Source organism: Chiloscyllium punctatum, chromosome 48, assembly GCF_047496795.1.
Source record: "Chiloscyllium punctatum isolate Juve2018m chromosome 48, sChiPun1.3, whole genome shotgun sequence".
Taxonomy (NCBI): domain Eukaryota; kingdom Metazoa; phylum Chordata; class Chondrichthyes; order Orectolobiformes; family Hemiscylliidae; genus Chiloscyllium; species Chiloscyllium punctatum.
Window position 1 is genome coordinate 22,150,076 of NC_092786.1, and position 15,289 is coordinate 22,165,364.

Here is a 15,289-nt window from a genome sequence, read left to right on the forward strand (position 1 = left end):
GTAAATGGCAGACAATTAACTACCTGGTAAAGCTGGAGTTGCTTGCTGAGGTGATGTGATCACCCAGTGTTTTGGTTCTCCATGGAACATAGGAAAAGCCACAAGAGAAAGCAAGAGAGAAATGCTACACACTGGAAGAGTACAGAGATTTACATATTCAAGATAAATCACTAAAAGCTTGGAATGTGTCCAAAAATTAATTTGGAAAACACTGATTATTGAACTACACTGTAAAGGTGTGAAAACTTTTACACAACTTAACTGAGGTAAGATTAGAGCTTTCAGCTATGTTTTGCACTGGGCACTGCACCATGACTTTAGTGGGGGTTCAGTACAGATTCACCAGAACGATAATGAGGCTGAACATAATTAAATCATATGTTGCATGGCCTTCCATATTCAAGACAAGACAAGAGAGGATCCAACCTGAGTGATTCAAATGATTAAAAGAATTTGATAGGGTAGATAGCAACTATTTTCCCTGGAGGGGGGTGTTCATGAGAGATAGGAATAAAGATAGACCATTCAGCCCAATTGAGTCTACTCCACCATTCAATCAGAGTGAGGCTGATCAGATAACCCTCACCTCCCCTTATCTCTCTTTCTGCTATAACCCTTGATTTATTTACTGGTTAAAAATCTGTCTAATTCAACATTGAATATATAATGGCCAACTGCAACAGTCCTCTTATGGTAAAGAATTCCATGGGTTCATAATCCTCTGACAAAAGAAGTTCTTCCTCTGCCTGAAATGTCCGCTCCCCTTACTCTGTGATTATACCCCCTTGGTCCTAGAGTGTCTCACAAGGTGAAACCTTTCCATATCTGCCCTATCAAGATTTCAAGGAATCTTACAAATGGTTGTGTCCTCAAAACTAGAGCCAGGCCATCCAATGGTGATGTCACACACAAGAGCAGCGGAAAGCCAGCACATTCTGTCAAAACACCTGCGATTAAGTCAATAGAAAGTTTCAGATTTGAGATAAATGTTTCTCAAGCATATTAAAGGTTACAGAATTGACATAGATAAATGGAGATTAAAATGTGGCTGATTATCTTATTTAACACCAGAACAGACAAGCTACTGAATCATGTACTGTTGTTCTTATGAACCTTCTATGATCCAGTGAATGAGGAGAGCGAAACAATGATTCGACAAGGTTTAAACAGCTTCCCTTGATTTTAAAATTTTCAGTAACTAGTAAGTTGATTGATCTTTGGAACTCTCACAGGTTCCATTGATATTTTAAAAATATTTTATGATGGCTCCAATGGAATGGATTGTAAGCTTTATTTTTTCTGTGTTGGTTATTGGCACAGATATCAGGGAATAATGAGGTTGCATTTGAATAATGCCACACTCCTTATTGCTCTTCGATCACATATAGGATAGAATTTTATTTTGGGAAAGATTGGGAGAAGATCACAGCCCAGTGATAGCCTTTGCTGCTGTAATATCTGTATTTGCCTTCTGCATTCTCAAGCTACCGATTTTTAATTTTCGCCCAGGGGCATAGTCTTAGAATTTGTTTTCTACTGTCCAAGTCTATTTCTACACAAACAAGCATTCTTAGCCACCAAAATAATTTCTGTTGCCTGACTTTCACAGGACCAAATAGCAGAGCTGTAAAAATGGGAACAATATTTGCGTTTTTCACAAGTGACCCTTAGTTTAGTCATGGCACTCTCACCTCGTAAGGTTGTAGATTTAAGACCCGATGCAGAGATTTAGGCTGTCTTTGTAGTGCCCAGCTGGCCTCAGGTGTTAAGCCAAGGCCCCCTCAGCTGAGCATTTTACAGAATCCCAACAGGCCTCTCAGCCCATCGATTCCACAGTGACCTTCCGAAGAGCGTCACACCCAGACCCACCCAATTCCAGAATTTCCCACACTGAATCCATCTAGCCTATATATCCCTGGACACTGTGGGCAATTTAACATAGCCATTTCACCTAACTTGTATGCCTTTGGGAGGAAACCCACAGCAGACAGAGAGAACACGGAAACTCCACTCAGACAGACCCCAAGACTGGAATTGAGCTCAGGTCCCTGGCACTGTGAGGATTGTATTGTTAACCACTTAGCCACCCAATGGAAGTGGTCTAGGAGGGCTGTCTGTTGACAATGTTTCTGCCCTGACTCTCATGTAAATCAGATTATTTGGTCATTATTGAGATGGTATCCTCCTGTGTGTGAATGGGCTGTTTTATTGTCTCCATTCAAAATTACTTAATTGGTTGCGAAATGCTTTAGGACATACTGAGGTGGACAGCACCATTTTGTTTTGGTATTATTTCATTTTAGTACTGCAGTAAGAGTCAGGTTTGAACCCAGACTGGAGTCTTTATTTTGTGTGATTGGTACAAATTCAGATTAGAACTCAAATCATCGAATCCCTAAGCAAAGGCTTAGCACGATGGACCATTCTGCTTACGATTTTACACACACACTGGCAATACTAATACAATGACCACGGTTAACTCATCTAAATCTTAATGCATCAGAGCTCTGATTAGTGAAGTACAAAAGCAACGTTCAGCAGATCAATCTGCATCTGGAAAGGACAGGTTAACATTGGAGGTTTCTCTGAAACAGTAACCTATTCCTCTTCAGAGTTCCTGCCTGTCTCTGTATTTCTAGCATTTCTCTTTTTTTTGCTTCGGCAATCCAATATTTCTGGGGGGGTTTTTTAATCCTAACTAGGGGCTTGTCACATTATCCTGGAAAAGGATGGAGAATGTTATTAAGCTGTAAAGTTTTCCCAAGAATTATTTGTCTATATTAGGGTTGGCTGTAATTGTCAGTTTTCACTCGTTATGTTGCCATTTACCTCAGTTGGCAGGCTGAAAGACATTTGTAATTGGCTTGCATCTAATGTGCAAAATTTTCTCAAGGTGCTTCACAGAGAGAATCAAACAAATTGGGTTTTGATTGCCAGGAGGATGTATGGAAGCAAGCGAAAGTGGTAGGCTTTAAAGAAGGGATGTGGAACAGGAATGGGTGGGGTGGGGCAAGGCTAGAGGAATGGAGAACTTTGTGGGAAGAGTGATGACTGGTGAAGGTGATAGAGACAGAAAGCATTGATTGCATAAGGGATTTAAAGATTATCAACATCTTAAGTTTGAGGTACTGAGTTCAAGTAACAAAAAAAAGAGAAAATCAGAAATGGCTGGAAAATCTCAGCAGGTCTGGCAGCATCTGTGCAAAGTGGAGGGTCTGTTCTGAAGAAGGATCACTGCACCCAAAACATTAACTCTGCTTTGCACAGATGCTGCCAGACCTGCTATGCTTGCCTAGCAATTTCTGAGTGCCAGCATCTATAGTCAGTGAGGACAAGTGCTCTGGATGTCGAATATAGTACAGGCAGAAGAGTTTTGAATAAGTTTAGTTAATGGAGGAGGGAACAGGAAATGGTACATCAGTAGAAGTAGGCATTCTGTCTTTGTAATGGAGATTGGCACCTTTGTGGAGGGTATGGATAGTATGAAACAGTAGACAAAGTATTTATTAACTATTTGTTGGATAGCATCCTGCTTATACATTAGCAGGATGTGACCATGTAGGCTGTACCTGCGATAAGGCAATTAGCAATTCATAAAGTTGTTTGTGTTACATGCATTAATAAAAGTTGGGCACAAACTTAAACATGCAGGAGTGTAATGAGCTGTCAGATTGAAGTCTTGTCCAGCACACACTATTGGATATGGGGATAGTGAGTGTTTATAAGAGCGAGGAGCAAGCCTGGATTTGTCACAATAAGACTGCTTGCTGGAGATGAATAAAAGGACTTAATAAAGACAACACCTCAATCTGTTCACAAGAATAACCAGTCTAAAAGATTAACAACCCCATCTGTCACAGTGCATCCCTGTGGATATTAGTATGTAATCCACGTTATAGCTTAGCTGAATTATGTGGAAGAGATGTCTCTACATTAAGTTTATAAAGTCCTTAGTTGGTTATTAGGGGCTTTATTCAGCATCTTGAGATGCTTTGGCTGTGCTCGGAATTGGACCGATCCTCCTAATTGTCGCTGTGCAGGGCCCATCCGGCAGGGATTTGATGACGTTCCAAGCCTCAAAACGGCTCAGACCTTGCAGGACGGTGGAGTTCACCTGAAGCAGCTCGTCGCCAGTCTGGATAATGTTGTTCTGGTCAAGGGCACCCCCTGTGAGGTGTAGGGAAACAAATGAAAATCACTTTTACCAAATGCAAAACAAGGCTTTGGAAATACAAGGTGAAACAACAGATTTAACGACATGCTTTACAAACAGTATAGCTGTATACAATAGATTCACTGAGTTCCTGAGCTCATATGTAATAAGGGAGACTAAATAAAACTAAAATCAAGTGAGCCATTGAATTTTCAGGTTTGTATGCAGTAATAACCCGCTGATAACTGCCAAGTAAAATTCATGGCACAGAACTGTCAGGCCAAGACCATACCCACCATCACTATAAACATCCTGGGGGTTACCAACAGTGAGAAACTGAACTGCCCATATAAATACAGCGGCTACAAAGTCTGACTTCCCAAAGTCTGTCCACCATCTACAAGGCACAAGTCAGGAGTGTGATGGAATATTCTTCTGTTGCCTGGATGAGTCCAGCTCCAACAACACTCGAGAAGCTTGACACTATCCAGGACAAACCAGCCTGTCTAATTGACACCACACCCACAAGCATTCACTCCCCCCACCACCGATGCTCACCGATAGCAGCGTATGCTATCTTTAGATTAGATTAGATTACTTACAGTGTGGAAACAGGCCCTTCGGCTCAACCAGTCCACACCGACCCGCCGAAGCGCAACCCACCCATACCCCTACATTTACCCCTTCACCTAACACTACGGGCAATTTAGCATTGCCAATTCACCTAACCTGCCCATCTTTGGACTGGAGCACCCAGAGGAAACCCACGCAGACACGGGGAGAATCGACAAGATGCACTGCAGAAGTTCACCAAAGATCCTGGTTACTCTCTGCACCTTTTCTAAAGCTTCCATATCCTTACCATAATGTGGCAAACAGAACTGGACACAATATTCCAAGTGCGGTCGAACCAGGGCTCGACAGAGCTGAGCATAACCTCATGGTTCTTAACACCCCTGCTAATGAAAGCAAACACACCAAACATATTCTTAACAACCCTATCAACTTGGGTGGCAACTTTGAGGGATCTATGGACATGGACCCCAAGATCCCTCTGTTCGTCCATACTGCCAAGAATCCTGCCTTTAACCCTATAATCAGCAATCAAATTCATCCTTCCAAAATGAATCACTTCACACTTTTCTAGGTTGAACTCCATCTGCCACTTATCAGCCCAGTTCTGCATTCTGTCAATGTCCCATTGTAACCTACAACAGTCCTGCACATTATCCACAACTCCACCAACCTTTATGACATCAGAAACCTTACTAACCCACCATTCCACTTCCTCATCCAAGTCACTTATAAAAATCACAAAGAGCAGAGGTCGCAGAATAGATCCCTGCAGAATACCATGGGCACGGAGCTCCAGACTGAATACCTTCCACTTACTACCACCCTCTGTCTTCTGTGGCCTAGCCAATTCTGTATCCAGATAGCCAAATTTCCCTGTACCCCACACCTCCATACATCTTGAAAGAGCCTACCATGGGGAAACTTATCAAACGCTTTGCTAAAATCCATATACACCACATCTGCTGCTCTACCTTCATCAATGTGTTTTGTCACATCCTCAAAAGAACTCTATAAGGCTTGTGAGACATGACCTGCCCCTCACAAAGCCGTGCTGACTATCTCTAATCAAATTTTCCAAGTAATCATAAATCTTGTCTCTCAGAATCCTCTCCAATAATTTGCCCACCACCAACATAAGACTGACTAGTCTGTAATTCCCAATGTTATCCCTACTCCTTTTCTTGAACAAAGGAATAACATTTGCCAACCTCCAATCATAGAAAACTTTGGATATGTGTTTCTTCAGGTGTAAGCATGATCAGTTGCTGGGGGCAGTGGCCTCTGCTGCAAATTATCTAAAGACATCACAGACAAAAATGTCAGAACATTGATCCCAGGCCAGGTCTGTTGATGTACCATTACCAATTTCTAATCCATAGCTACAAAGTCATCTGTTCCTCCACAACGTGCTACATTCAGCATGCATTATTCCTCAACCTGCTCCCATACTTGACTTGAAAAGTGTGGCGCTGGAAAAGCATAGCAGGTGGGACAGCATCTGAGGAGCAGGAGTCCTGGTTAAGGGATTATCCCCGAAACGTCGATTTTCCTGCTCCTCGGATGTTGCCTGACCTGCTGTGCTTTTCCGGTACCACACTGTTCGACTCTGATCTCCAACATCTGCAGCCCTCACTTTCTCTCTTGGTCCCATACCTGTGAATGTCACACTTTAGCCAGTGGAGCCATCGCTGTGCTTACCTTTAAAGATCCGGTTGATAATCAATGGCTTGTCACCATTAATGGAGCCTTTCCCACCTTCCAGACTGAAGCCCAAACCTCCTGCATTTTTCTCAAGTTCCGCAGTGAAAGTGTTCCCTTTATTGTCTGCTGCTAAAATTAATAACACAGGTGACCCAGTCAGTTGGACTGCCAAACACTTCCGGGTCAATACTATTAAAGTTAGCTTCAATCATGTACAAGGCAGCCAGGGCAGAAACCAGCTTCCCAGCATTCCTAAAGGGCAGGAACAAAAAGACTAGCTGCTCCATCTCACCGAACATGTAACTCTAAGGCCTTGCACTGTTTGAGAAACAATTCAATGAGACAATCATAACCACATTTGGGAGCAATGCTTTTCAAAGTATTTTGAAATATGACCCCATTTTAATGTTTGAAAATGAACATGACGCCAAATGCTAACAAAAAAATAAGGAATAAAGCAGCATGGTTACATTTGATGTCCTACTCTGGACTAATGGGGTTGTCAACTTAGCTCAGTTAGCTGGATGGCTGGCTTGTAACTCAGATTGACAGCAACAGCGTGGATTCAATGATCACATCATGTGAGGTTACCACGAAGGACTCTCCTCCTCAACCTTTGCCCTTGCCTTGGGCGTGGTGACCCTCAGGTTAAACCACCACCAGTTATCTCCCTTTCTCATGAGAGAGCAGCCCTATGGTCTGATAAAACTGTGGAGACTTTTGCCTTACCTATCGGTCAACACATAATACATCATATCGAAGAAAATCTGTGTTCTCAAAGGATTTTAGCAAGATGTCATTTATTTATCGATCCATTCGTGCATCTGAACTACTCCAGCTCAGTGGCTTTGACCAGGAAATGTCAGTCAAACTGGCTGATATAGGAACATAGTATTGAATTCACACAAACAGCTTAACAGCAAAGGCATCATTGCCAAAGTCATCGATACAATCATGCTTGGAGGCTGAAGTGCATGGGGTAAGGTGTACATGGCTCATAGAGGGCAGATGGCCTAATTGTATTATCATTAGACTATTAATGCAGAGACCCAAGTAATGTAAGGTTCTGAGGACACGGGTTCAAATCCCACCGTGGAATTTGAATTCAATAAATACCTGGAATTAAGAGTCAAATGATAACTGTGAATCTATTGTCGATTGTTTGAAAAAACCATCTGGCTCTTTAGGGAAGGAAACTGCTGTCCTGGTCTACATCGGACTCCTGATCTACAGCAAGGTGGTTGACTCTTAACTGCCCCCTGGGCAGCAATGCCCACATCCTGTCAATTAATAAAGAAAAAAAAGAGACGAGCAGGGCAGGGCCTTAGGCCTTAGGCCTCAGTACTAGCGAGGGCAACACTCGCAGAGGATAGGGTGCTCACCACGCCACACATTGTTTCCACAACTCAAACTGGGTTGCAACTCACAGTGGGGGAACTGCTGTTGCATCACTTCCATCTATTTGTTGGAATTATGTTTAAACGACTGGGATCTGGTGAGGTAGACTGGTCCATTCCAAACAACATTGGTCCTCTATTGTAGAGACTCCTGCCAGAGTTACAGCCTCATTGTCCAAACAGTGCAGCAAAAAATAAAACCTTGACGCTTACTGGTCCAGGAAGGATTTGTTCAAAAACCGGTCTAAAAAAAAAAGAAACTGAATTATCTCTTGCAATAAAATGCTGACCTGAGCTTGTGGGACTGTCGGTTGCTGAGCTTTCTGTCGGAATACTCAGCTTCCTTTCACCTTCCTTGCCCTTGTGTATTACAATCACTGCTTGCTTTGGCAGTCGGGCCTGCCGTAAGATGCCTAGAGCCTCCGTATGAGTAACACCTTTCAGAGATTGTCCATTGATCGATAGAATCTCATCTCCTTTTTGGATGGTCCCTTCTTGAGCTGCCAGTCCATTTGGAAACACTCTATGAACCTGTTGGTATGTGGGGACAGAGTAGATAAAAAAAAACAGTTCAGCACAAGTTAATCAGTGAAATGGGATGTTTTTCTCCTTGAGTTAGACTCTCCACAAACACATCACATCATTAGAATACAAACATATACATATGCTTTGGGGTGTAGGTTTGCTCGCTGAGTTGTAGGTTTGATATCCAGACGTTTCATTACCTGGCGAGGTAACATCATCAGTGGCGACCTCCAAGTGAAGCGAAGCTGTTGTCTCCTGCTTTCTATTTATATCTTTCTCCTGGATGGGGTTCCTGGGGTTTGTGGCGATGTCATTTCCTGTTCGCCACTGATGATGTTACCTAGCCAGGTAATGAAACATCTGGATATCAAACCTACAGCTCAGCGAGCAAACCTACACCCTAAACCTCAACCTGAGCTACAAACCTTCACAAACCTTGCACATATGCTTTGGTTAAGCTATATCTGGAGTTTTAGCCCTTGCACCTCAAGGAGATATTTGAGAGGATGCAGAGCTAACTCACCACAATGGAGTTAACAGGGTTAGATTATCAGCAAAGGATTCATAAGCCTAGACTTATCTTCCCTACAGTGACAATCTGATTGAGATGTTTAAAATTTTCAAAGTTAAAAATCACACAACACCAGGTTATAGTCCAACAGGTTTATTTGGAAGCACTAGTTTTTGGGGTGCTGCTCCTACACCAGGTAGCTAGTGGGGCAGGATCATCAGGACACAGAATTTATAGTAAAAATTTATAATATTTACTATAACTTCTGTTCCTATGATTCTGCCCCACTAGCTATCTGATTAAGGAGCTAAAAATCACACAACACCAGGTTATAGTCCAATAGGTTTAATTGGAAGCACACTAGCTTTCGGAGCGACACTTCCAATTAAACCTGTTGGACTATAACCTGGTGTTGTGTGATTTTTAACTTTGTCCACCCCAGTCCAACACCGGCATCTCCACATCATAAAGTTTTCAAAGCAGTAATATAAGTAGGATTGATAAAAATGACTCCCTCTGCTGGAAGCCTAGAAGAATGATTGAGGTTTGACCTTAATATTTGAGTCAGGCCACTTAGAAATGTTGCCCTACTACTGCCTGTGGGAATTTAAAACACACTCCCACAAGTAGCCAACAAGTCTGCAGGTTAATTGAAGCATCAAAATGGAGCCTGATAGGCGAGCGCATTAAGGTTTATTGAACTGGTGAAGTGAGGATATAAAAAGAATTTAAGGTGCATTTCAGTCATAATCTAATGGAACAGACATTAGCTGCTGAATAGCCTCCTCCTGTTGCTGTGTGCCCAGAAACAAAGATCTCCTTTCCTGCTGTAGCACTAGGTGTTACTGAGGTCTGTATTTTGAGAGCCAGGACATAAGAACTGGGATTACTTTGGACCTCATCTGTCTTGGTAGCACAAATGTATACTGCAAGTGAGTCAGAGGTGAGAGTGCTCCATTTTAACTCGGCATCAAAACCGCACCTTTCTCTTTTGAAAGTAAGTGTATGTTCAGACTACTTGGTAAATTTGAATTTTTTTGTTTGTCAAAGACAGGAAATTGTGGGCGTATTGCCTGTGATATATGTTGATGCTGAGGCAGAAGAATAACAGGCTCTCAAATTCCACTCTCACCTTCTGCATAATGATTCTGAAAGGAGGAAATAGCTAATAGTACAACTTGAACAACAATTCAATCAGCTAAGATTGTTTGTTAAAGGCAGGTGCATAGAGATAGGAGTACAGCCTCTTGAACCTGTTCAGCTATTTTATGGAATCCCAGCTGCTCTGTATCCATCCACCCTTGATACCCTCATCCTACAGAGGTCTACCTCAAAAGCACCAGTTGTCTTCTAGCGTCCAGGGTGGTTTGGGCAAAATTCCACAGTTCTTTGTGATAAATAATATCTCCCGAATGGTCCAGCTATAATGTCAAGGTTACAGACAGAAATTTACACGGGGAGTGAGTTGACACACCTCACCTCACCTCCCCTCCCCCCCCCCCCAAATCCCCCCACCCCAATTCCATCCCAGAAGGGAAGTTGGAGACCAGTTCTCAGGCCTTGAGGAGGCCTCGCTCAAAGCTAAAACCTGCAGCAGGGGGATGAATTCACCAGGAGTGGGAACTGTTTGCCCCTCAGTGGGAGGAATCCCCAATCTCTGGAGCTGAAAACATCAGCTACAACCCCAACAGAACATAGAACAGTACAGTACAGGCCAGGCCCTTTGGCCCTCGATGTTATGTCGACTTTGTATCCAATACTATCATCAAACTAACCTACATTCCCTACATTTTAATATCATCCATGTGTCTAAACAAGAATTGCTCAAATGTCCCCAATATATCTGACTCTACCACCACCACTGGCAGTGCATTCCACACACCCACCACTCTCTGTGTAAAGAACCTACCTCTGATATCTCCCCTCAACCTTCCTCCAATCACCTTAAAATTATGTCCCTCATGATAGCCATTCCTGCCCTGGGAAAAAAATCTCTTGACTATTCCCCCTGTCTTTGCCTCTCATCATCTTAAACCCCTCTATCAAGTCATCCCTCATCCTTTACCAATCCCATAAGAAAACCCCTAGCTCCCTCAACCTTTCTTCATAAGATATTCCCTCTAGCCCAGGCAGCATCCTGGAAAATCTCCTCTGCACCCTCTCGAAAGCTTCCACATCCTTACTATAATGAGGCGATCAGAACTGAGCACAATATTCCAAGTGTGGTCTAACCAGGGCTTTATAGAGCTGCAGCATAACCTTGCAGCTCTTAAACTCAATCCCCCTGCTAATGAAAGCTAACACAGCATACACCTTTTTAACAACCCCATCAACTTGGGTGGCAACTTTGAGGGATCTATGGACATGGACCTCAAGATCCCTCTGTTCCTCCACACTGCTGAGAATCCTGCCTTTAACCCAGTATTCTGCATTCAAATTTGACCTTCCAAAATGAATCACTTCACACTTTTCCAGGTTGAACTCCATCTGCCACTTTTCAGCCCAGCTCTGCATCCTGTCAATGTGCCGTTTTAGCCCACAAAGGCCTTCCCCACACTATCCACAACTCCATCAACCTTTGCGTCATTAGCAAACCTACTAACCTCACATCCTCAAAAGGATTCAATAAGGTTTGTGAGGCATGACCTGCCCCTCACAAAGCCATGCTGACTATCTCTAAGTAAACTATGCTTTTCCAAATAGTCATAAATCTTGTTCTCAGAATCCTCTCCAATAATTTGCCCACTACTGACGTAAGACTGACTGGTCTGTAATTCCCAGGATTATCCCTATTCCCTTTCTTGAACAAGGGATAATATTTGCCACCCTCTAATCATCTGGCACTATTCCAGTGGACAGTGAGGGTGCAAAGATCATCGCCAAAGGTGCAACAATCTCTTCCCTCACTTCCTGTAGTAACCTTGGATATATCCTGTCTGGCCCAAGGGACTTATTTATCCTCATGTTTTTCAAAATTTCCAACACATCCTCCTTTTTAACATCAACCTGTTCGAGTGTATCAGCCTGTTTCATGCTGTCCTCACAAACAAGTCCCTCTCAGGAGTGGATATTGAAGTAACGTATTCATTAAGGATCTCCCCTACCTCTTCTGACTCCATGCACAAATTCCACCCCCCCCCCCCCCCCGCCATTATTGATTGACCCTACCCTCACTCTGGCCACCCTCTTGCTCCTCACATAAGTGTAGGATGCCTTAGGGTTTTCCTTAATCCTACCTGCCAAGGCGTTTTCGTGCCTACTTCTAGCTCTCGTAAGTCCATTCTGCAGTTCATTCCTGGTTACCTTGTAACCCTCTAGAGCCCTGTCTGATCCTTGCTTCCTCAACCTTAAGTAAACTTCCTTCTTCCTCCTGACTAGATGTTCCACATCTCTTCTCATCCAATGTTCCTTCACCCTCCCATCCCTTCCTTGCCTCAGTGGGACAAACCTACCCAGCACTTGCAGCAAGTGCTCCCTAAACAATCTCCACATTTCTGTCATGTATTTACCCAAGAATATGTGTTCCCAGTTCCTGCTGCATAGCATTGTAATTCCCCCTTCCTAAATTAAATACTTTCCCATACCATCTGCTCCTATCCTTCTCCATGACTACAGCAAAGGTCAGGGAGTTGTGATCACTATCACTGAAATGCTCTCCCACCAAGAGATCTGACACTTGACCTGGTTCATTGCCAAGCACCAAATCTAATATGGCCACCCCTCGAGTCAGCCTATCTACATATTGAGTCAGGAATCCTTCCTGGACACACCTGACAAAGTCTGCTCCATCCAAATTATTTGAACTAAGGAGGTTCCAATCAGTATTAGGGAAGTTGAAGTCACCCGTGACGACAACCCTGTTACTTCTGCATCTTGCTAAAATCTGCCTCCTAATCTGCTCCTCCATGTCTCTGTTGCTATTGGAGGATCTATAGAAAGCTCCCAATGAAGTGGCTGCCCCTTTCCCATTTCTGACTTCCACCCACACTGACTCTGTACAGAAACCCTCCTCAACAACCCTTCTTTCTGCGGCTGTGATACGATCCCTGATTAGCAATGCCACTCTCCCACCTCATTTACTCCCCCCCTCTATTCCTTTTGAAACATGTAAACCCCGGAACATCCAACAACCATTCCTGTCCCTGTGGTATCCGTGTCTCTGTAATGGCCACACATCGTTGTTCCAAGTACCGATCCATGCTCTAAGCTCATCACCCTTATTCCTGACGCTTCCAGAGATTCGTAGTGGGCACTGCATGGATTGTCCCAGGAAGGCCCAACTTAACGCCAAACCCAGGTAAGTTGGTGACATTGGGCAGGAATGGCTAGGTCACCAAAGCAGGGTCAGGGGAAAAGGGGTTTGAATTTGAATGAGAACAATAAGGCACCCTCCAAAGATAGAACTCCTCCCTTCCCCCCATTTGAAAACATTTTTAAAAAAGGTCCACTTGTCTACTCTCTTTTGCTTATATTAGGTATTACCTCAACCCAAATCATGAGTAATTGAGCTTTTAACACCTGTAGTTATTTATTCACATACAGCGCAAGTCAGCGTCTCTATTATGGGGTCAGCTCGAGGTGGGGGCAGGTCTGGTAGCCTCGGAGTTCATCCTATTTCATGTGCCCCACCTGAACTGAAAATACTCAGCGATGCAACCAAACCCAGCCCCTTGCCCCTTTCCTCTTGAATGCCCCTCTAGAGGAGGTTTCTTTGCATCTATCCTTGTGAATCCTTTCAACAGTTTAAACATAAACCACTGAGGCCCACTCTGTGCCTTTATAAATACTGATTGTTGACAGTACATACACCGGGACCTGAATAGATGTTTATTTGAGGAGAGGGAACTAAGGGTTTTTTCACGGACCTCAAGTTCTGACCCAGATCCAGTCCACCCCTCCTCCCAAAGCGCCTAGAAAACCTGATGAAGGGCTTTTGCCTGAAACGTCGATTTTCCTGCTCCTCGGATGCTGCCTGACCTGCTGTGCTTTTCCAGCACCACTCTGATCTAGACTCTGGTTTCCAGCATCTGCAGTCATTGTTTTTACCTGGTAGGATTTTAGGTTTTAGGCCTATATTTCAGTTAAGGGAAAGAGTGGGTGTTTCCACCCTGAGATTCCATCTCACTCACTTCCTAAACCTTTCAATTCAAAAAAGCCCTCATCAATCGGGCCTCTGTTGTGGTTCAGCTGGTGAGAAGGCTCCCTCGGGTGCCTTCTGAGTGTTGGGCAACAAGGCCACCTTGAACACTTCTGCTAAAACGAAAAACACTGTGGATGCTGGAATTAAAACATAGCACTAGAGAAACTCAGCAGGTCTGGCAGCAGCTGTGGAAAGAGAAACAAAATTAAACATAGAATGTTGGAGCAACAGCAGGCTATTCAGCCCTTTTATCCCTGCTCCACCATTCATTATGAACATGACTGATCAAATTCAGTCCCCCCTTCCTGCTTTCTCCCTCTACTCTTTGACCCCTATCGCCCCAAGAACTATATTTAGCTACTCAGCTACTTTCCAGGGCAAAGAATTCCACAAGCTCATCACTCTCCTGGGTGATGAAATTTCTCCTCAACTCAATCCTAAATGCCATACCCTGTGTCCTCCAGACTGTGACCCCTGGGCCTGGACTCAGAATTGGAGAGTGTGGGGTGCAGGATAGAGACCACAAACTGATATGCAGCCAGCACAGTTTGGTACCTCCACCCAACTCCGTGCCTCAGATGGATGAGGAGTGAAAAGTTAAAGTCCAGGGCCTCCTGACTGGAGTCGATGCCCAATAAATGCTAAATGCACCAGAAGGGAGCAATCCATCACTTTAAAACAAAGAACATTACAGCACAGTACAGGCCCTTCGGCCCTTGATGTTGCACCGGCCTGTGAAACCAATCTGAAGCCCATTTAACCTACACTATTCCATTCTCATCTAGATGTTTATCCAATGACCATTTAAATGCCCTTAAAGTTGGTGAGTCGACTACTGTTGCAGGTAGAGCATTCCATGCCGTTACTACTCAGAGTAAAGAAACTCCCTCTGACCCATGTCCTGTATCTATCACCACTCAATTTAAAGTTATGTCCCCTTGTGCTAGCCATCACCTCAGATTAATTGATTAGATTAGATTAGATTCCTACAGTATGGAAACAGGCCATTTGGCCCAACAAGACCACACCAACCCTCCGGAGAGTAACCCACCCCTGACTCATGCACCTATCACTATGGGGCAATTTAGCCTGGCCAATTCACCTGACCTGCACAATCTTTGGATTGTGGGAGGAAACCCACATGGACACAGGGAGAGTGTGCAAAGTACACATAGACAGTCGCCCGAGGTGGGAATCGAACCCAGGTCCCTACCGCAGTAAGGCAGCAGTGCTAACCACTGAGCCACCGTGCCACCCAGGATCACTCTTGTCTGGGAGTGCACTAC

General features: G+C 43.9%; 1 protein-coding gene across 2 annotated transcripts in view; it reads right to left on the bottom strand.

The window, feature by feature from the left end:
• Positions 1-2,317: 2,317 nt before the first annotated feature.
• il16 (interleukin 16) overlaps positions 2,318-15,289 on the bottom strand; it is a 169,874-nt gene continuing 156,902 nt past the window's right edge. For both annotated transcript variants that reach the window (XM_072564801.1, XM_072564802.1), the window contains 3 exons: positions 8,118-8,358; positions 6,428-6,559; positions 2,318-4,167 (listed from right to left, as the gene is read on the bottom strand). In XM_072564801.1, coding sequence (XP_072420902.1) covers positions 3,971-4,167; positions 6,428-6,559; positions 8,118-8,358 — 570 coding nt within the window. In that variant the 3' untranslated portion in view covers positions 2,318-3,970. The remainder of the gene's footprint in view (positions 4,168-6,427; positions 6,560-8,117; positions 8,359-15,289) is intronic.